The sequence below is a fragment of the Penicillium atrosanguineum genome (assembly GCF_028827265.1).
Source record: "Penicillium atrosanguineum strain IBT 20685 chromosome Unknown utg000006l_segment0_segment0, whole genome shotgun sequence".
Lineage (NCBI taxonomy): Eukaryota > Fungi > Ascomycota > Eurotiomycetes > Eurotiales > Aspergillaceae > Penicillium > Penicillium atrosanguineum.
Window position 1 is genome coordinate 755,945 of NW_026623138.1, and position 19,540 is coordinate 775,484.

Consider the following 19,540-nt stretch of genomic DNA (forward strand, 5'->3'; position numbering starts at 1 on the left):
GCTGAGGTTTGTTTCGGTCACCTGAGAGATTTTCCACTGAATTTATCAGTTATCACCGTTCAGCGCTGAGAAATCAGTCTCCTGGCAATATTCACGGAACGAAGTCATTTTCAGACCAAGCTATAGAAAGGTCAATTGTGTCCCAAAGTGGCAACAAGATCGAACAGGACATGATTCACCTTCTCTGGTCTCACAACTGCAGGATCTTTACCCTCGTACCCAAACTCATGCGCAAATAGTACATTGTGAGCAAATTCGTGACCAAGACCCCCAGGAAGTAACTCGCAAAACTTATCGTAGGAAAGCTCGTCATAGCCACCATACTTCAAACCTTGGGTTTCGCAAAAGATTCGGAGATAATCTGACCATGACACGTATTCTCCAACAGCAAACAAGTTGACATTAGGCTCAGACTCAGCAACTGCCTTGACGCAGGGACCGAAATCCTTGCGGACGTGTCCGAACGAAATGCCCTTGTTGCCAGGGCCAATTCCTGCCATTCGCCAGGTGCCATCAGCTACCTATACAACAGAGTCAATATCTCTTAATATACCAGGAACAACAAGTCAAAAAAAAATTTCAAGGGACAATTCAATTATTCATACCTTCTTTGGGGTTGTAGGAAGTCCCCACTCCCAAGGGAGCTGAAAATAGATAGGCGCCTGAACCTGCGAAAATTTTCCGGTCAGAGCTGGAAGGCTCTGTGCATAGATAGCAGCATCTGCTTTAGAGTCCATGTGGTAAAGTTCGGCGAACTTGTCGCCACTGGAGTTCTTCGCGTGGGCCATTGAACTGAAGATGTATCGGAACAGGCTAGGAACCGCGGCTGCAGCATCAGCAATATTCTTGCCCTGCTGGAGCTCGACATCGTGGCAATATTCCACGAGTGATTGGCTGGGTCTTTTTTTCTTGTGGCTTTCTGGATCTTTGAAGATGGTCCAGAAGTCGGTGACACCGAAAATAAGGTCGGCTCCCATAAAGGCTTGCTTCAAGGACGCCACATTATCAAGGTCGCCTTTGACAATTTCAACACCTTTCATCTCCCATTTCTTTGCGCTCTCAGATGCAGGATTACGTGTCACACCGCGAATCTTCCATCCCGGACTCGAAAGGTAAGCGTCGGCGACGGAGCTTCCCTTCAATTTTTGTATCAGTAAACCATGAAAAGATCTCGAAGAAACTGTATAATGATCGATTTTAACTTACTTGCACGCCGGTAATACCGAGAATAACAATAAGTCTTGACATTGTGGTGTAAATCTCTTCTGCCGTAGTAAGATAGCAACAACTTTGATGACGATGTTCTCTGAAGACTTCGAGCTTGTCAAGACCTATCTCTTTATATTTTTGACTACTGGCCGAAAAGCGCGTCATGAGACATACTAAGCTATAAACATGGATTCCTGATTGATAATCTGCCCATCGCTTGGTAATCATGGAAATCTCGGGCAATTATCTATGGAGAAATCTCGGGAATGTCGATACTGCAGCGTACAGTCATTTGATTTCTGATCTATCTGAGGCGTTTGATCCTTTTTTGCATTCGGAGAAGCCAGATGGAGACCCACGTAAGTTGAACTTTATTGCGCAATTGAACTTAAAACCACGCTAGGCTCTGGATCATAGGGGGACCGACATCCGTATGCGGTTAGGCTGGCCTGGTCACTGCTTTCCCAATCGGGAACATAGTCCTACATTGTTTGCATCCCTCTCTAGGATGATCATACTGTATGCCAACCTAACACGGGTTTTTCTTTGTCTGGTGGGCCGTAAGAGCCCGGTCCATTCCATGGATTTGGCAATCTCGGGCTTCGGCTTTTGAATTAATAATGTCGAATATCGCTTACGAGTAATGTAGCCGATCTAGAGGGCTTGAAAGCGTGCCTCTTATCTTTTAAAAAGCCATTCGCTACATCACAGCCATATCTATCGTCTCGTTTCCAAGCCTTACTTCCATCTACTTTATTTTTTGTCTTGCCCACCGAAGATCTAGCTCACGAGATGGCCCTTAACAAAGAACTGTCCACTACCTACGACCAGTTTCTTGAAACTGCCCCTAAGGAAATATCTTCCGTCATAGTGGATGCAGCCAGCAACTTCAAAAGCGTTTACGACCCTGCTAAGGCGATCCAGCCCGGGAGCCCCTTTCCACAATTTCAATTGAGCGATGCGATCGGCAACAAAGTTTCATTGAATGATCTCCTTGCTAAAGGGCCTATCCTGGTATCTTTTTACCGGGGTGAGTGGTGTCCTTTCTGTAACGTCGAGCTACGTGCGCTCCAAACCCATCTGGACGAGTTTCACCAGAAAGGCGTAACTTTGGTAGCTGTGTCTCCGGAGTTACCCAATCAATCTCTGTCTACGTCCGAGAAATTATCATTGAAGTTTCCTGTGCTTTCTGACGTTGGCAATCAGCTGGCGAAGAATCTCGGTCTGTTGTTCCCACAGCCCGAGTCTATGCGGGATGTTTTCGACAAGTTTGGCGTGGATTGGAACCAGCGGTACGGCAACGACAACCTGGAACTTCCGGTGCCTGCAACATTCCTCGTTGATAAAGAGGGAATTGTGCGCAATTCCTTTGTCAATCCTGAATACCAATACAGATTGGATCCTGAGACTGCCCTCCATTGGATTGACCAGCTTTGATATTGGATTTTACAGAAAGCTACCTTCACACTCACTTTGCGGTCCGCTTTGGTATGGAGATATACGCCAGGAATGGGCCTAGTTGATTGGGTTTCATTTTGCTTACTTGGCTTCAAGGGGATCTCGACACCAAGTCCCAAGCAGTCTGGTAGAGCGTTGAGTCATGACGCTTTTTTCAACCTGGAGAGAAAAAACCGTATGCGGTGGCTCGTGATCGATCTTTCTTAGTGTCGCTTCAGCTAGAATAAACACGTTCGTTGACTTGCACTTTTAGTGTGCTGCCCCTGTAGATCTGCTTGAACCGTAAATGTCCGTGCCAGACATGCCTGTGTCATATTATTTACTCCAGCACTCGATCTTTGGAAGCCTTGACATCCCATGTCGCTTAATACAAAAATAATAAACCGCAGGCGCGCTTCCTTACAATTCAACTGTGAGTTACCGGGGCCGCGGGCTCAGTCCATCCACTCTGTTGAGCTCGTGAGTCGATTCGGGTTACAGCTGGCTGGGTGCCCGCGCGATTACAAAGCGCCTACACATCATCTTGCTGACTAATATACGGTCAAAGTGGAACGTCAAGCGAGCCACACGACGTTGAGAAGACATTAGAACAAATCAGTTGATTCTATCACTGCAGACAACAATGGATAGTTTAGACTGGAAGAGTAGGGGTGCTGAGCCACTGACACGGGATGAGCAGATCATCCCCACCCGTCCCCCACATGCATCACGAATGTTGGCAAGAAAGTCAACGGATGTCCAACCCTCGGCAACTCAAGATCTCAAGTTCATAAACCTATCCCATCCAGATGACTTGAATCGACAAAAAGAGGTACGAACGGAGATCCGTCGTCATGTTATGAAGGATATAGGCCAACGACGGAGGCGCCCAAGACCCAAAGAATCCTTTTCGCGAACGGCCCGATCATCTTCCTCGGAGTCAATTGATTACGAAATCTCTCAGCTTCGTGGCGCAGATATAAACGGCGCCTCACCTAGCCAAAGCCTAGCCATTCTCGCTCATTTCCCTGTGGAGGCTGATACTCGCGCTCTCGAACTTATGCACTTTTGTAAGATCCAAGCGTTCGCGTTGGCTTCTGGCTCGTCTCATCTATCAATACTTACTCTGTATCAGTCGTAACAGCCCCTTATCAGCCACTCAGAAATATTTGGATTGAGGTAGCGCTATGCGACCCCGGGGCATTCCATGTGACACTCGGCAATGCTGCTGATTCTTTATATAAGATCAAGGGCAATAACAGTGTGAAAAGTCCGGAGGCTTTGAGTCACTATGAAGCTTCAACAAGGAAACTGAGACATCGTCTTAATAACTTCACGGAGAGTATTAGTGGAGGGGCCATTGCCAACATATTGGCCCACGTCTGTCTTACTGTATGTGCTACGTTCTCGACTGTGAGCTCTTGAATAACCTCCTTCCCCTAGATGAGGCATTATGATTGGGAAAGCTGGAGTATTCATATGGATGGGTTGAGTCTCATAGCGAAACTACGTGGCGGGTTCGCCGATCTTGGGGATCGCATGTCCCTTCTCATACTACTGTGAGTACTTCGAACCTTTGTATTTCCTGGACGACATTTCTGACTGCTACTCGCAAAGGTACGATATAGCTGGCGCCATGGTCTTTGATTCATCTCCGCGATTTGGTCTCCCCGCAGAGTTTGTTGGTATATCCAATAGATCTTCGAGAGGAATAACCCCTACGCTACAAGCGTTACTTATCGAACCTATGTCCCCCACTTTTTCCCCAGCGGGCCAAGCATTAAGAATGGTTTCCTCAATTGCGGATGTGATAAATACCAACAGTCACTCCGCATTTTTCTGGAAGAGGGATATCGATGCAATACGCTTGATCGGTCCCTGTATTCACTTTTTACTCTCAATGCCAAGACTACCGAGCAATTTTGAGGCCATGGCTGATCCCGAGGATCTTATCGCAAGGGAGATGGTTCGGCTTACATGTCTCACGCTTATGTCGAACTTGAAAGAACATTTCGCATTCCCTCCGAGTGAGCAAGTTTCACTACATGCTAGGCTTGCTGAGTTCGTGTCTCATAATGTAAAGACGCTTGGGAAGAAGTACTTTGAGCTAAAGATTTGGGCTCTCGTCACCATTGCTTTATTGCTATACCGCGATGGAGGAGAATTATACATACAGGAGATGAAAAGAGAAATGACTGCAATGGACAAACCGGCACCCTACGAACTTACTGAGATTGCAAGAGATATTGTCTGGATCGACATCTTGATGTCACCATTTTCAGAGGATCTCGCGGCAGATATGACTTTGGACGTCGGCCTTCAAAGAACCTCTTGAGTTGATCGACGTCAAATTCAACAACATTATCCCACGGTTTTCAGCAAATCAAAATTTTAAAATTGCAAATATAGCTCACTCTGAAACCCAATAAGACAAGCCAATGATCTAAGCTATTAATGGAACTGGGTTCTAATTTTCTCGACTGCTTGACCTTTTTGAGGAATAAATGTTAATACATATTACTATAACCCAACGGCTTTTATCACTAGCTAGCCCGGATAGCCTAGTATTGCAACAATTCGGTTTAGGTTGAGTGCATGCTTGACTGAACCGGCCACTTGATCCGGTGTATCATCTCGCCAGGCTCAGGTGTCTTCGAGGTTGTCTCATTGTTGCTCATGGCATCAATGTGGTATGAAATACTTGAAGTATTTATCATTGGCAAGAGGGTCTTCGCCACGGAGTCACCAATCAAGAAAGCTCGAGGGTGGCTGTGTGCAGATGCTAAGAAACAAATGTTTCACAGCCTGTAGCCGTATCCAACACTCGCCATAATTCAGTTAGTCGGTCTGTGCGGCGATCCCGCCGGCCCGCAGGATTCTCACCCGGTCTCACCCTATTCTCACCCTGTCTATTGCGCACTGACCCTAATCACTCAGGTCGCCCGACGCTAAAGCGGGATTTTTCTAATCTTATGGAGACGCTGACCTGTTGTACTTCAGTTCCGTTACTTGAATCTGAGAAGGATATTAGTTGGTACAAGCATCAAAGAAGTACATACGACCATAGGGTGTGGAGAACAGGGCTTCCCGTCCGCTCAGCCGTACTTAAGCCACACGCCGGCAGGTTAGTAGTTGGGTGGGTGACCACCAGCGAATCCCTGCTGTTGTATGTTTTTGTTCAACCTTTTTTTTATTCGTCCGGGAAACTCCCCTTGCCGCCCTGAACACCACTATTCTGGACGCGCTGTATTCTCTGTCAGTCACGTCTAGGGATCTGTTAATTTGAGTTGATCTACTATCCGTCCATTTTCCAGTGGAGACATAGTCGATGCTGCGATTGTGTTGGTCGACGGTGATTGCAACTAAAGTTGCCCTATCATAAAGTTGATATTGATAGGCGGACAATTCCCTGGAGCGAGCGAGCATTTTACTGCTCTTGGATTGTTGGCTTTCCAATTCCTACTGTTCTTCCAAGAAGAGTTCTTCACGAATAGCTTCGAGGATGAAAACTTTCTTGATACTCCAGTAGGCCACCCCTTTAACATAAGCGATCAGGCGTTCTAAATGATGCTATATGAATTTTCATGGTTTTGTGCAGGTCTCTGGGCACAGCAACCGCACTAGCGGCCACATTAGTGGCCAGTTTCACCGTTGCGGCCTCGACGATGGTGTTAGTTCTACTACGAAGGGGAACGTAACAAACCCTCGGCAGACACTCGGCAAGGCAAGGATAGGACGAGCCAAGCACCAGGCTGTTCTGGTTCAGATCCAGGGTGCTATAGGTTAGGTGCAGGGTATGCTGGGTACAGAGATAGAGACGGCGAACGAGCCGGAGGCCGTGGTGGAGGCAAATCTGGAAAACGATGTGTTCTCACGAGTATTTGAGTCGTGCCTGATGAATTCTAAATGCAAAGACTAATGAAATAGTCTTTGAATGAGTTGAGCTCTTATCCTAATCATCGAGCGCTAGCACACTAGTATAGTGTTCATAGATATGCTATGTAAATATCAAATACAATTAACCTAAAGATATGTTATAACAACTGAGGGAGAGGGGTGTATTTAGTCAAAAAGGGCGACACAGATAAATGTTTTGTATCAGTTTGTTTCCAGGCAAGATTAGCAAATATATTAACCGGTGACTTATGGTGCTTAGAGGTCAGAAATGGAAGGCACGCTTACGGGATGTTGACGCTTCCTTATAGCACACGAAGTTATTCTCTTCATAACACCCTGCTTGCAACTTTCAAGTACGTGTTTTCGTTGGGGCTTAGTTTTCGTCTCCGTCTTCTCTCAGACCAAGTTCGTTTTGTCTCTTCGTTTCCATCCTCCCCGAGGTTCTTCGTCTCCGTTCTCCCTATGGATTGTTTTGTTTTGTCTCTTCGCCTCTTGGTTTCCGCCCTCCCTGAGGTTTGGTTCGTCTCCTTCGAGGTTCGGTAAGTTTGCAACGTTCCCAAACTTGCGCCGCTGGGCAAGTAAAGTTGCTGACCAGAGCTTTTCAGCCCCGATACTCCTCAATTCTACATTTTCTACCTTCATCTCCTCATGCCCACCACATCCAAGATGAGTTTATCTGGTGACACTGAGAATATCTTTTCTGAATTCGAGGATCTCGAGCGCCAGGACCTGATCGGTCGTGTTCTGAACAACTTAGAACTGGCGGATAGGGATTCTGTGGGAGAAATCCCGCGGGGAACCTTATTCCTGCTTTGGTTTGCCGCAGATGTGCTTGAAGACCTAGCAAAGCCATCATCAGATGCTAGATTGATTCCTTTACAGCAAAAAGTGGTCACCAGCTTACCACTTGACATTACTTCATTTTGTAAGTACAGCAGCATGGATTCTTGACTCGAGCCTAACAACTTCAAAATAGTGGTCTTTTCAAAGAAGAACCCGTTTGCAAACACCCGTGGCACAAAGTGCAAGTCATCCCAGGCCAGTGCCACAACCTCCCCAACAAAGCGCGATCCAAAGATTGTTGAGAAGGTGGGCTTATCAGGGAGCTTAGTACGAGGGTAGCACTAATATTACTTCCTTCTAGAGCCTCGACAGAGACCGCGAACAATGCCTAGTCACAATGCGGTGTGCCCCAACACTTGAGTCAGCACACATTATCCCAAATAGATTCTGTGGAACGTTCGTGCGACCTTGCAGGAGCGAATTCTGGAATCACTTACGGACCTACTGGGGCCGTACCCAAACGGAGAAATGGGAGGCTGAGCTGCTACAGGGCTCATATACCATCAACACAGAGTTCACTGCGAACATGATGACCCTTAGCAAGCAGGTCCATGCATATTGGGGATGCCCAATGTGTGCCTTTCGACCGGTTTCGGTCAACGAGGCTCAAACTATGATGCATATTGCCTTGCATTGGTTACCAATGTTGCCACCCAGTGTCAAGCGAAGTGACTATGTTTCGTCTACCGAGAACCCATTTAGTGGGGGCACACAAGAGCTCACAACTCTCCCCACTGCCAGGATTGGTTTCTATAATTGGGAGCGAAAAGTGGAAATGCAATCAGGCGATATCTTCACTGTTACCACGGATGACCCACTGAATCGACCTCTCCCTTCATGGGTCCTGCTTCTCCTCATGTGGCACCTAACAAGGATCGCAGCAATGCAGGGAGCTGGGGAGGATTCAGATGATGATCTTCCATCGGATGAGGATGTGGATCCAATTCCCTCAGGGACCAAAACGACTGTAACGGGCAAGAGACAAGTTTCTCGCGGTCGGTCGCCAGCAGTTCCGCGAATCGGTAGTCGGGGTGGAGTACCTACGGCAAAGTGGAGTTCATCAGTCGGGTTCTATCCTGGATCTGTACCCTTTCGGCTGCAAGCGAAGTCGACCAACCCGCAAGGACGAAGCCCGTATACCGAATAGGGTGAACTGGCTTTTTCTTTTGGAATCTACCACTCCCATGATCCTAACAATTAATTCAACACCCCTATGTAGCCTTGTCGGGAGTCGTCATGAATACTACTCTATAGGCTACGTTCATGCTCGTATTCCTCCACCAACACCTCCACATACACCTCCACCTCCACCAATCCCTACTCCTACCCCTACGAGCGAAGTTGTAGATTATATATAGATTAATGAGGACGAAAGCAAAATGGCGCGAAGATAGTCCGGAAGATAGTCAGGAAGAACCTACAATTTTCGATATCAGTTTATCGGGGTAGATGCAGCCACTACAACAGAGGATAAAGCAAAGGATCAGAACGCAGTCTAATTCCAGAGAAGGACCGTTAGTGCCACTACTACGGATGTTCCCGTTCCCACTTCCGCTTCCACATCACCTCGCATTCCTCCAAGTCACGGGCATTGGCGGCAATCCTCTGAAGCACCCCTGCTTCCAAGGTGTCAAGTTCGATCCTGGACCGGTCAACCTCCCCTTTCTTGACAGCAAGACGTGCCCGTTCCTGCGCAAGGTCGCGGTACTCAGCATCGGCGGCCAATGCAGTTTCCATGCTAGCCATGCCGGCCGGGGGAGGCACCACCTTGGGTCGCGGGACCGGGCTTGTCAAGATCATATTTATCAATTAGTCTTCCTAGATATTTTTCTAGCCGTTTTTCTGGTCTTCTTTTTAAAACACGCTTTCTAAATATCTTCAAGATATACTTCTTGACTTCATTTTTCTAACGTTTTCCTAGTCCTCTTTCTAAACACACTTTCTGAATATATTTCTAGGCATACTTCTTCATTACTTTTGAGCGCGTCGAATAAGGGCTTTTCCTTGAAGACTTGAAAGCAATATGGACAAGCAGTTTAGGTCCATGTTTTCCTGGTGGCCGCTACATACACCCATACGTGTGTAATCTGAGATTGCAAAGGTCGAGCAACATGGAACAATGGTTTTCGGCGAAGGAAATTTGCTTTTCGGTTCTGTGTTTTTTTTTAGAATTAGACCGCATTCGCAAAACCACAGATAAATATGACGAGACACCAAGCTCCGACTGCATAGGAAGGAGTTTTCTATGCAAATTTTCAAAGAAAGCCTGGGATTCACTTTCCCTTTTCGTAGTTCCACCCTTGACGCATCATATTTCGCGCCCCATGTACCACCTCCCTCATCAAAGAAGAACAAATTTGAACCTCGGTTCATCCCATCTCCTTATCGCACCCTATCATAGCCCTGCATATACCGGCACCACATTGGCGCCTCGGGGGCACCGCCAAGTAGATCGGCCCGTCCAAAAAGTACTCGGCGCTCCCGAACTCGGCACAATTTTTGTTGGGCGTCGGCCACAACCACGCATCAGGAATAGCGCCCGAACGCCCTCCTTGATGGGCTTTGCGCCACGTTTTATTTGTTCGTCACTCTACAATCGATTATATATGACTCCACCGTGAAGCAAAATTAATTAACCTTATTGAAATTGGATACGAAGTGCCGCGGCACTGTCCTTGTCGAAGTTTTAGAAACAGAAGATCTCGTCGCTCATCTTGGAGACTGGACCGGGCTTTTGGAAGCCTAGCTCTGCCAGGATTTTCTTGGTTGCGTTTACCATGCCTGGTGGCCCACATAGGAAAATCTTGGTGTCGGGTGAGTGCGCTGGCAGGTGCTCGGAGAGGACTGTCTGGTCCACGTAGCCTGATCCATAGGTCCAGCCTTCTGGTGCGCTGTCGAGCATGTACCACAGTTTAAAGTTCTTGGGGTAGCGACGCGCGAAGGTCTCGAGTTCCTCGCGGAGCAGGATATCTGACTCTGAGCGGTTCGCATAGATCAGGCTGATCTCGGTTGTATCGGTGTCGTTTTCGCAGATTGCTCGGATCACTTGGTACATCGGGGTGATACCGGTGCCGCCGGCTACCATGCCGATCTTGCGACAAAGGCTTTTGGTGTAGCGCATCGCGCCCTTGGGGCCGCGGAATTCGACTTCATCACCGATAGAGAGGTTGGCTAGGTAGCGGCCGCTGAGAAGGCCGTCGGGGTAGCATTTGATGACAAGCTCGATGCGGCCACGGTCAAGGTTGTTGGAGGTGGGTGTATAGGATCTTGTTACGGTCGTACCGTCGATGTTGGCTCTGATGGCAACGTGCTGGCCGATCGGAAGACCCAGCACGCTATTGGCATTGGGCAAAGCGAAGACGAAGCGGAATGTGTTGGACGAGAGTTGATCCTTTTCAACCAGAGGGATGCGCTGGTAGTTTTGGGGCTCGAGGAAACCGCGAGTAAGATGCGGGTCGATGCGAACGACCTTCTTAGACTTCATGCGAGGAGGATAGCGCATGAAACCAGAGTCGATCTTGGTGAATCGACTGGCCTGCTTGGCGACCATCACACCAATCGTGCCAGCGACGGTGCTGGCTGCGAGGAAACCATTCACGAAGCCGCCGCGCGGCAAGCGCAGGCCCTTCATTTGACGAGGGAGGAGTTGAGAAATCGCACCCATGCCATTCAAGTGGTGGAGGTTTCCTCGGCTGCAGATATAGAGCACTGGAAGCATCGCAGCCATGGCACCGGCCACTATTCCAGTGGTTCGTAGTGAAGAAGATGACTTGGTTTCCTTCGGCGCATTCTGTGACACAACACGAACGGCCTTGGGACGAACAAACTGCTGAGCATCCTTGAGTACGCCCACAAGGTACGGCTGCATGATCTCGCGCGCATCTTCTGAGTGCCCGACATCCTCATACTCAGCAGTGGCATCTGTGCCGGCAGTTTCGATGAGGACATCAGCACCTCCAGGGTGATCATGCAGATACTCCGTAATATCAAAGACTGCTACTGTTAGCTTTTGACTCTTGCCATTCTTTCGCAGACACTAACCTTGTCCGTGAATTACAATCCACATATCAGTCTTTGATTTGTGCGCAGCCACATCCTTCATCGAATACTCAGGCAACTCGACATCGGCCTTCCATTGAGCCTTAAGCTCTTTCGTCTCAGGGATAGCCATTGTGTTTGAATAATAGAATAATACACTCTTTCAAATTGCGAAAGCAACGATTAAAAGAAATACAGAACCTATCAACTAACTCCACTGATAACAAGGCCGGCCAACAAACCCCCCCCCAAATGAAATCGGACAACTTCCATGCATAAAACGCATTGCCCCTTTCCAGTCTCAAGGCAATCCACGGAAACCGTGCATTATGCCTCGGAAATGAACCCGTACAGCCAAATTCCAAGACCAACGCCAACGGGGCCACACCACGGGACGGGCGCGTATCCTCAACGGCACAGTGAACCCGATGCCGACAAACCGCGATGCCGAGAAAAAGCTCCATTTCCATCCCATTTCAGTGCAAGCGTAGAAGACTGTCCCTGCCCACACCAGAAACAGCGGGTCTGATGTGCAGATCGTAACTGGGAATGGTAAGCGCGTGGTGGACCCATGATCGAAAAGCCTGAAACTGCCTCGGTAGGCTGTCAGGCCGCCACGGCCTGTCGCGAATCGAATCGACGTTAATGAAAATTCGAGTGATTTATGCGTGTTGTTCATGTCGATGAGATAAGACGTGGGTCGGAGGTGGTTTGGGTTGGATATTCGATGGCTCCAGGGGACTTGCGTGGTTTGTGCTATGCCGCTATAAGTAAACACCCTCCGTCACCTGGTCTTGGGGTCATTTTGGGTTGGCATTTCATATCGCAATGGCTGTTAAACAATTTTATTTGCTGGGAGAGCCTAGCTCGTCAGCTCGGAATGTCGAGGTGGATTCATCTCTTGACTCTGAAGGACTTCAGCATTTGATTGCTGGTCATTTTGCCATTGTTGAGCCTCATGGTGAGTACTTCAAGTCTTGAGCGCTACCGTATCGGTTTGGATACTAACACACTACAGGCATCACTTTCCAATCTGATGACGCGACACTATTCACCGTGTCAGAGGTTCTGGTCAACGAGAACCCCATCGCTATCACGATAGATGGCAAAGCAGTCCGAGAGATTCCCGGACCAAACGGTCTTCCTTTTGTAGGAAACTTTTTCGAGATCTACCCCGATCACTTGGGCAACCACCAGCGCCTGTTCGAACAGTATGGCCCTATCTTTCAGACCACCAACATGGGTCGCACGGTCTACCACACCAACGACCCTCTCTTGTCAACTATTGTGTTTGCCGAGTCCGATTTCTTCACAAAGAAGATCAACGAAGCCCACCCCTTGTATCCTATCAAGAACAAGGAAGCGGGGGTCTTCCTTGGTGATACAGATACTCCGGAATGGCGCACCGCTCACAAGTTCCTTCCCCCCGGCATTAGGGCCTAAGGCTGTGCGTCACTATGCTCCCACTATGCAGGCGACGGTTGAGGATGCGTTCAAGGTGTTCGATCAGCTCGATGAGCAGGAGGAGGCGTGGAATGTCTACCAGTACATGTTGAAGCTGGGCGCGCAGGCTGTGGGCAAACTGGTTCTGGGGATCGACTTTAAGCACTTCACAACGCCCGATGCTCCCCCTCACGAGCTGGTGTACCGCATTGCCGAATCATTAGAGCTGAACAAGAAGGTGACTGCTCGAGGAAACTGGTACGCCAAACTGCCGTTTGGTGATCCCCAACGTTTGCGCGATGCCAGATGGCGCATCATGGAGATGGTCGAAGAGTCGATTCAAAATGCGGCTCGCGGTGGAGTTGAGGATCTCCCTCTACAGGACGCAGCTTTGCAAGCATCCAACATGATCGACTACGCCATCCGCGCCACCGACAACAAGGGTGAGAAGCTGCCCAAGGAAAGTCTCATGTCCGCCCTGGTCGTGGCCACCGGCGCCGGTTTCACAACCACCAGCTCCCTTCTCTCCTGGCTCCTCTACTCTATGGTCACCTACGAGGGCATGCAAGAGCGTCTCCTCCAAGAACTCGTTGACCACGACATCGACGCCAACACCCAACTCACCGCTGACCTCACCGACAAACTCACCTTCATGGACCACTTCATCAAGGAGACCCAGCGCCGCCATAACCCCTCCTACCAGCCCGCCCGCACTGCAAAGGTCGACATGATCCTCCCTGGCGGATACAAACTGCCCCAAGACGCAATCGTCATCCCGGCCCTGCACCACGTGCACAACAACCCGGCCGTGTGGGAGAATCCCGCCCGCTTCGATCCCGATCGCTGGGACATGGAGCAGGTCAAGAATCGCCACAAGGGCGCGTATATCCCCTTCGCGGCCGGTCCGCGTATGTGTATCGGATTCAATTTCGCGCTGCAGGAGGTCAAGGTCTTCTTGCCCAAGTTGGTCTACCGATACAAGTTCACCAAGGAGAATGACGGGCCGATCGAGTACGATCCCATGTTCCAGCTCATCCGCCCGAATAACCTGTACGTGCGTGCCGAGCGACGTGTGAAGTGGCCCTTCAAGAGCGAGTCTGTTTGAACGGTGGTCTTCCGATGTAAAATGTATTTTTAAAAGTAATTTATAGAGAATGAGAATCCACTTTGATCGAAGAAACGAACAACCAAATCCGATCCAATCAATCACCCATGCTGCCTATTCGGACCCACTCCGAGCGGCTTCGTATTGACTGCTATCTTCTATCTTACGATTCTGCAACTCTTCTCCCTTTCTCTCCCATCATGGCCGAGTCGACTTCGCGCCCGGTGCGCGTCATCGCCCATTTGCTCGAGGAGGTGGGCCTCGTCACCATGTGGCACTCGTCGCTCGACGTCAAGCTTCTCTGCGCCCAGCGCTTCGTGCGTCTATTCGCCTACGGCGGCTCAACTCTTATCCTGGCTTCGTATCTATCTGCCCTTGGGATCGCTGATGATCGCATCGGCCTGTTTATGACGTTGACCTTGATTGGAGATGTCGTGATTAGCTTCTTCCTAACTCTATTCGCGGATAAAATGGGTCGGAAGGCTGTGTTGTCGCTGGGCTCGGTGTTGATGGCCGGTAGCGGTGTTGTGTTTGCGCTGACGGGGAACTATTGGATTCTTCTCGCTGCGGCAGTCTTTGGTGTTATTAGCCCGAGGTATGTGCTCTGCCAATTTTTTTTTTGGTTTTTTGAGTCAAGGAGATTTCAATTTCATCGCTGACTTCCCCGCAGTGGAAATGAGATTGGGCCCTTCCGTGCCGTTGAGGAGTCCACTTTGGCCCATCTCGTGGCGCATGAGAAACTTCCTGATGTCTTTGCGTGGTATTCACTGGTTGGGGCGGCGGGCACCGCGTTGGGTCAGTTGATTTGCGGTTGGATGCTTACCTCGCTGCAGTCTCTGCATGGATGGGAGTTTATCCCGTCGTGTCGGGTTATGTTCTTCGTCTATGCGGCTGTCGGTGTGGTCAAGCTGGTATTCACCCTAGTGCTGAGCCGCAAGGTTGAGTATGTGAAGGAGGAGCCTGCACCGCAGAATGATGAGACTCGTCCGCTGCTTGGAGACTCTGCCCCCGTTGAGGAGCTGCCTAAGAAGAAGGGACTGTTTGCGTCCATTGAGAAAGATCTCTGGTCGCTCGTCATTCGGCTTTTCATTTTGTTCGGTTTGGACGCTTTTGCCTCTGGATTGGCATCGATGTAAGTCAAGAAGTCATGACCTGTGGAGATTCATTGCTGACTCGACCAGGTCCTGGATGACATATTTCTTCCACCGCAAATTCAGCCTGCCCGAAGGCGAACTCGGCACTATCTTCTTCGTGACCAGCAGCATTGCTGCTGCTTCCATGCTGGTCGCATCGTCGATTGCCAAGCGTTTCGGCAATGTGAAGGTGATCATCGACATCAGCCCTACAGATAACTACTCACGGCTAACCCTTTTTAGACCATGGTCTTCACTCACCTGCCATCAGCCGTCTGCCTGGCGATGATCTCCATTCCAAACAGCCTGCCATTGGCGCTCACATTCCTCGTTCTGCGCGCTTGTTCCCAAAGCATGGATGTGGCCCCGCGATCGGCGTTCCTGGCAGCGGCTCTCCCGTCCGACAAGCGTACGGCTATTATGGGCGCCGTCAACGTCGTCAAGACCACCAGCCAGAGCATGGGCCCCCTGCTCACCGGTATCCTGGCTCGCAACGACATGTTTGGAGTTTCCTTCATCATTGCGGGTATTTTGAAGATTATCTATGACCTCGGCATGCTGGCCAGCTTTGCCGGTAAGGAAGCTGCAAAGCGCAAGCAGACTACGCAGAACGACGAGGCTCGCTAGATTTCATCTCGGCATGTACCCACGCAGCCTGGAATTGCGTTACCAGGCCCACAAACGCGTGCTTTTGCCTGTCTCAGTAGTCTCTGGCAGTTTTAGCCGACAGAACAAATCATAGAGATAAAAGGGGTCTCTTTCCCCCGGGAGTCCCAGAGTTAATTCAAGTGACAGCCTTGCAGTTACCTTCCAAGGCAAGGCTCCAGCGTAGTAGTACCGTCGAGGTGCATATGCGTCTAGGCAGACGGATTCGCCCGCATTCCGAATGGTCTACACATCCCCACTCGACCCAATCCCATTCTGTGATAGCTCGACAAACACGAGATTCCAGGCAGAAACACAATAAAATTCATCGGATCGGCGAGGCTATGCCGGTTAAGCTTTTTTGACGGTCGTCATGAAGAACACCGACCCTGCTCTCCTCTTCCTCGACTCGGATTTGACTGAGCTACGAAAGCCTGAGTCTTCGATGAATAAGTCACGTTTATGGAAGTGCTCGCATGCACATTGTGACGCAAGGCCTTATTCGAGGAGAGCGCTGCTTTGTAGGGCGCTTGTTCGGCCCCTCTATGCCCTCGTTTTCATCTTGTACGTTTTTCGTTTCGCGAGCAATTCAATTCTAACAGTCTCCAGCGGTCTCTTCAGTTTCTTTACTTTCGCTTGGAGTGGTCTTTTCCCCTTTTTCGCGGATGCTCGTGATTCTCATCTCTTCCCGATCCTCCAGTCGAACTGGCGAACTCACGGCGTTGATCCGGTTCCTTGTCATTCCCACAACGACTACTGGCGCCGTGTTCCGCTCTTTTCTGCCCTTGAGGTTGGCTGCATTAGTGTCGAAGCGGACGTCTGGTTGCACGATGATGATCTCCAAGTCGGACATACACGTCAAACTGTGCTGCCAGGGCAGACATTGCGCAGTCTCTACCTCGATCCGCTACTAGAGATGCTCCAGAAACATAACTTGATCATGAATGGCTCAACAATCCCAGCTGAACTCGTCGGCGTCTTCACTAGCGATCCTACACAAACTCTCGTCCTTCTCGTCGACTTCAAAGGGACTGGAGAACTCATCTGGCCTCATCTGATGGAACAGCTGCAACCCCTACGAGAAGGTGGATACTTGACCTACTTCAACGGCTCGGAAGTCCTCAACCGCCCTATCACAATCGTCGCATCGGGCGATGCTCCCCTCGAGCAAATCCTCAAAAGCACCACCCACCGCGACATCTTCTACGACGCTCCCCTAGACGTCCTCGCCCACCCCACTTTCTCAACCGTCACGGATCTCAAAATGGACGGGTCCATTTTTAATGACCATAATAGCTACTACGCCTCCGTCGACTTCCACCGGTCCATCGGTTCTCTTCCGCTCAGTCGTCTTTCGCAGGGTCAGCTCGCTAAGATTAAGAACCAAATACAAGTTGCGCATGAACGGGGGTTGAAAGTCAGGTACTGGGGAACGCCGAAGTGGCCGGTTGGATTGAGGAATTACGTTTGGCGGGCGCTAGTTCGTGAGGGGGTGGATGTGCTTAATGTGCATGATTTGCATGGCGCAACCAAGGTGGATTGGAGGCCAAGGACTTGGTGGAATTGATTTGCGTGAGCGCTTGAATCAAATTAGCACTTCTCTTTTGCATTTAATGATGAATGAAGTGACAACCTTTCTAAAACACGAAGTAGTGCTCATTGCCTTATTTTACTGCTACATCATCGCGCGACTAAAACATAAGTAGCATCGATTAGAAACACTAGATCTGTCATGTTCATCCACACAACCCAGGACGTCAATCAAGAGACCCCTCAAAGAACCATCTTGAAATCAGGGTTGCGGTCATCATTATATCCTGCATACTGGTCATATTTCCCATTCCTTTTGTCCCGATTAACCTTGGCGCAATAGAGCACATTAACCAGAATCCTAGAGATATCAATCAGTATGAGTATCAAAGGGAAAGATTACGGACTCACATAAACCACGCAAACACAAGCAACCCAAGAATAATAGTATGTCCCCGATGGAACTGCGGCCCATCATGAGATGGGTAATTGAAGGCTGGTACGTTTTGTAAATATCATGCGTATAACGGTGAAGAAACAGATAACATACTTGCGACAAACCCTCCGGCATTCGCAATGGCCAGCTGCAGCGCCGAAGTCGTTGCACGCTTATAATGGCCAGCTGAGTTGTTCGACATCCATACCAGGATGCAGGGTACGCTGGCATACTGGCCGGTAGCCATGAGGAATGTCATACCATATTGAACCCGCGGGGAGTCGATGTTGGCGATGGCTGCGTAGCCGACGATCGCGATGGGGAGGGTGAAGAGCATTACAACACCGCGAAGGTGGAGGCGATCTGAGATGAACGCCACGACAACTATGGATATTAGCAAGTGGTAAAGATTATCTGGATTTTGACGATGATTCTTACCGGTGATGACAGCTGCGACTGCGTATGGAATGACCGACCAAAGCTGCACTTCATTGGCGCTTTTGGCAAAGTCCAGGTTTTTGATGATCGTCGGTAGCTGGAGATCATGAGACAAGGTGTTTCAAGTAAGTAGAAGGGGTTGTCTTACGAAGAGACCAAATGAGTACAGTCCAGATAGGATCGCAAAGTACGCACTAGCAGAGAGCCAGACCTGGACGTCTAGGACACCTCGGCGGACTTCTGACCACTTAAATGACTCCGCCTCGGCAGTCAATGTCCTGTTTGTGTTAGTATCAGAAGGCTAGACGATCATGGCGCACTTACCCATCCGGCATTCTAGGATTATCCATCAGAATTCTCTCGCGCGCAAACTCTTTTTCTTCAGGTGTCAAGAATGATGACGACTCCAATGAGTTGGGAAGGAGGAAGAAACTCAGTGCACCGCAGGCGACAGTCTATGATACTGTTAGCTGAGGTTTGACAGTAGATGATGAGTTTGCTTACCAATAGGCCTTCGATAATGAAGATCCAGCGCCATCCTTCCAGTCCTCCGCGCGGGGCAATTGCTGCGAGACCACGGGCAAGAAGACCTAACATAGTAGTTAGTGATTGTCACGCAGACAGACACCTGGGATGATGTACGTACCACCAAAGGCACCGGACAAAGAAGCTGCGGTATAAAACAGACCAATTCGTAGAGCTAAGTCTCCACGTTTATAAAAAGTCGACAGGTATAGAACCTATCTATGGTTAGAGTGGGCATTTCGGTGGATTCGAAATCGAACATACCATTCCTGGCAGCAATCCACCTTCAGCAATACCAAGGATAGCCCGCACACCAACAAATCCGCCATAGTTCCTCACAAACCCCAGACACATGGTAATGATACCCCAGAGAACAGTCAAAAAGGGTAACCACAGCTTAGGCGACGCTTTCTTTAGTATAAGGTTGCTGGGCAACTCGCTGCAGATATAAAACAGATAGTAGACCATCAACCCGATATCGTACTGGTGGTCGTTGATGTTGATGTCCGTTTCCAAACCGATAATCTTGGCATTCCCGACGTTTGTACGATCGAGAAAGGAGCATAAAAAGAGCAATGCGAGGATAGGCAGAATTCTAGCTTCGTTAGCTCCCTGCTGGACGGCTGCAAAAGGGATACCGACCGTGTGTCTAACTTCAGCAGAATGCGACTCGTCAATTTCTGCTGCTGCAGCTGATCGCCAAACCGATTCAGCTCGCCGGTCTTGGCTTCTTCGACTTCCATAGCGCTTGGTTTCAGTTCCATGATTGACTGTGCACGTAGGGATGCAGGTGAGAACGCAGAGTCAGAGACCAGACGAAGAAAATAAAGAAACAAGGTCTCGGCAGACAGTTCTAAACCC

General features: G+C 49.4%; 10 protein-coding genes across 10 annotated transcripts; 6 read left to right on the forward strand and 4 right to left on the reverse strand.

Moving 5' to 3' along the window:
• Window positions 1-131: 131 nt before the first annotated feature.
• Window positions 132-1,248, reverse strand: N7443_007414 (uncharacterized protein; the record flags this gene model as incomplete). The annotated part of the gene is made up of 3 exons (XM_056887470.1): window positions 132-521; window positions 606-1,136; window positions 1,207-1,248. The coding sequence occupies 3 exons, from the start codon at window positions 1,246-1,248 to the stop codon at window positions 132-134; spliced, it is 963 nt and encodes a 320-aa protein (XP_056739161.1).
• A 753-nt stretch (window positions 1,249-2,001) lies between these two features.
• On the forward strand, window positions 2,002-2,646 carry N7443_007415 (peroxiredoxin-like family protein; the record flags this gene model as incomplete). Its single annotated transcript, XM_056887471.1, has 1 exon — window positions 2,002-2,646. The coding sequence occupies one exon, from the start codon at window positions 2,002-2,004 to the stop codon at window positions 2,644-2,646; it is 645 nt and encodes a 214-aa protein (XP_056739162.1).
• A 1,900-nt stretch (window positions 2,647-4,546) lies between these two features.
• Window positions 4,547-4,981, forward strand: N7443_007416 (uncharacterized protein; the record flags this gene model as incomplete). Its single annotated transcript, XM_056887472.1, has 1 exon — window positions 4,547-4,981. The coding sequence occupies one exon, from the start codon at window positions 4,547-4,549 to the stop codon at window positions 4,979-4,981; it is 435 nt and encodes a 144-aa protein (XP_056739163.1).
• A 2,210-nt stretch (window positions 4,982-7,191) lies between these two features.
• On the forward strand, window positions 7,192-8,533 carry N7443_007417 (uncharacterized protein; the record flags this gene model as incomplete). Its single annotated transcript, XM_056887473.1, has 3 exons — window positions 7,192-7,468; window positions 7,520-7,653; window positions 7,688-8,533. 3 exons carry the CDS (start codon window positions 7,192-7,194, stop codon window positions 8,531-8,533), a joined length of 1,257 nt encoding a protein of 418 aa, XP_056739164.1.
• A 380-nt stretch (window positions 8,534-8,913) lies between these two features.
• On the reverse strand, window positions 8,914-9,186 carry N7443_007418 (uncharacterized protein; the record flags this gene model as incomplete). Its single annotated transcript, XM_056887474.1, has 1 exon — window positions 8,914-9,186. One exon carries the CDS (start codon window positions 9,184-9,186, stop codon window positions 8,914-8,916), a length of 273 nt encoding a protein of 90 aa, XP_056739165.1.
• Window positions 9,187-10,072: 886 nt separating this feature from the next.
• Window positions 10,073-11,557, reverse strand: N7443_007419 (putative cytochrome b5 reductase; the record flags this gene model as incomplete). Its single annotated transcript, XM_056887475.1, has 2 exons — window positions 10,073-11,379; window positions 11,428-11,557. 2 exons carry the CDS (start codon window positions 11,555-11,557, stop codon window positions 10,073-10,075), a joined length of 1,437 nt encoding a protein of 478 aa, XP_056739166.1.
• A 695-nt stretch (window positions 11,558-12,252) lies between these two features.
• N7443_007420 (cytochrome P450) lies at window positions 12,253-13,972 on the forward strand (the record flags this gene model as incomplete). The annotated part of the gene is made up of 3 exons (XM_056887476.1): window positions 12,253-12,385; window positions 12,443-12,802; window positions 12,861-13,972. The coding sequence occupies 3 exons, from the start codon at window positions 12,253-12,255 to the stop codon at window positions 13,970-13,972; spliced, it is 1,605 nt and encodes a 534-aa protein (XP_056739167.1).
• A 107-nt stretch (window positions 13,973-14,079) lies between these two features.
• Window positions 14,080-15,732, forward strand: N7443_007421 (putative MFS transporter; the record flags this gene model as incomplete). The annotated part of the gene is made up of 4 exons (XM_056887477.1): window positions 14,080-14,567; window positions 14,643-15,104; window positions 15,154-15,295; window positions 15,349-15,732. The coding sequence occupies 4 exons, from the start codon at window positions 14,080-14,082 to the stop codon at window positions 15,730-15,732; spliced, it is 1,476 nt and encodes a 491-aa protein (XP_056739168.1).
• Window positions 15,733-16,123: 391 nt separating this feature from the next.
• N7443_007422 (phosphatidylinositol-specific phospholipase C/glycerophosphodiester phosphodiesterase family protein) lies at window positions 16,124-17,317 on the forward strand (the record flags this gene model as incomplete). The annotated part of the gene is made up of 1 exon (XM_056887478.1): window positions 16,124-17,317. One exon carries the CDS (start codon window positions 16,124-16,126, stop codon window positions 17,315-17,317), a length of 1,194 nt encoding a protein of 397 aa, XP_056739169.1.
• A 206-nt stretch (window positions 17,318-17,523) lies between these two features.
• On the reverse strand, window positions 17,524-19,443 carry N7443_007423 (uncharacterized protein; the record flags this gene model as incomplete). Its single annotated transcript, XM_056887479.1, has 10 exons — window positions 17,524-17,641; window positions 17,692-17,776; window positions 17,831-18,100; window positions 18,155-18,251; window positions 18,303-18,432; window positions 18,479-18,609; window positions 18,659-18,744; window positions 18,801-18,894; window positions 18,944-19,274; window positions 19,322-19,443. 10 exons carry the CDS (start codon window positions 19,441-19,443, stop codon window positions 17,524-17,526), a joined length of 1,464 nt encoding a protein of 487 aa, XP_056739170.1.
• Between the last annotated feature and the right edge of the window lie 97 nt (window positions 19,444-19,540).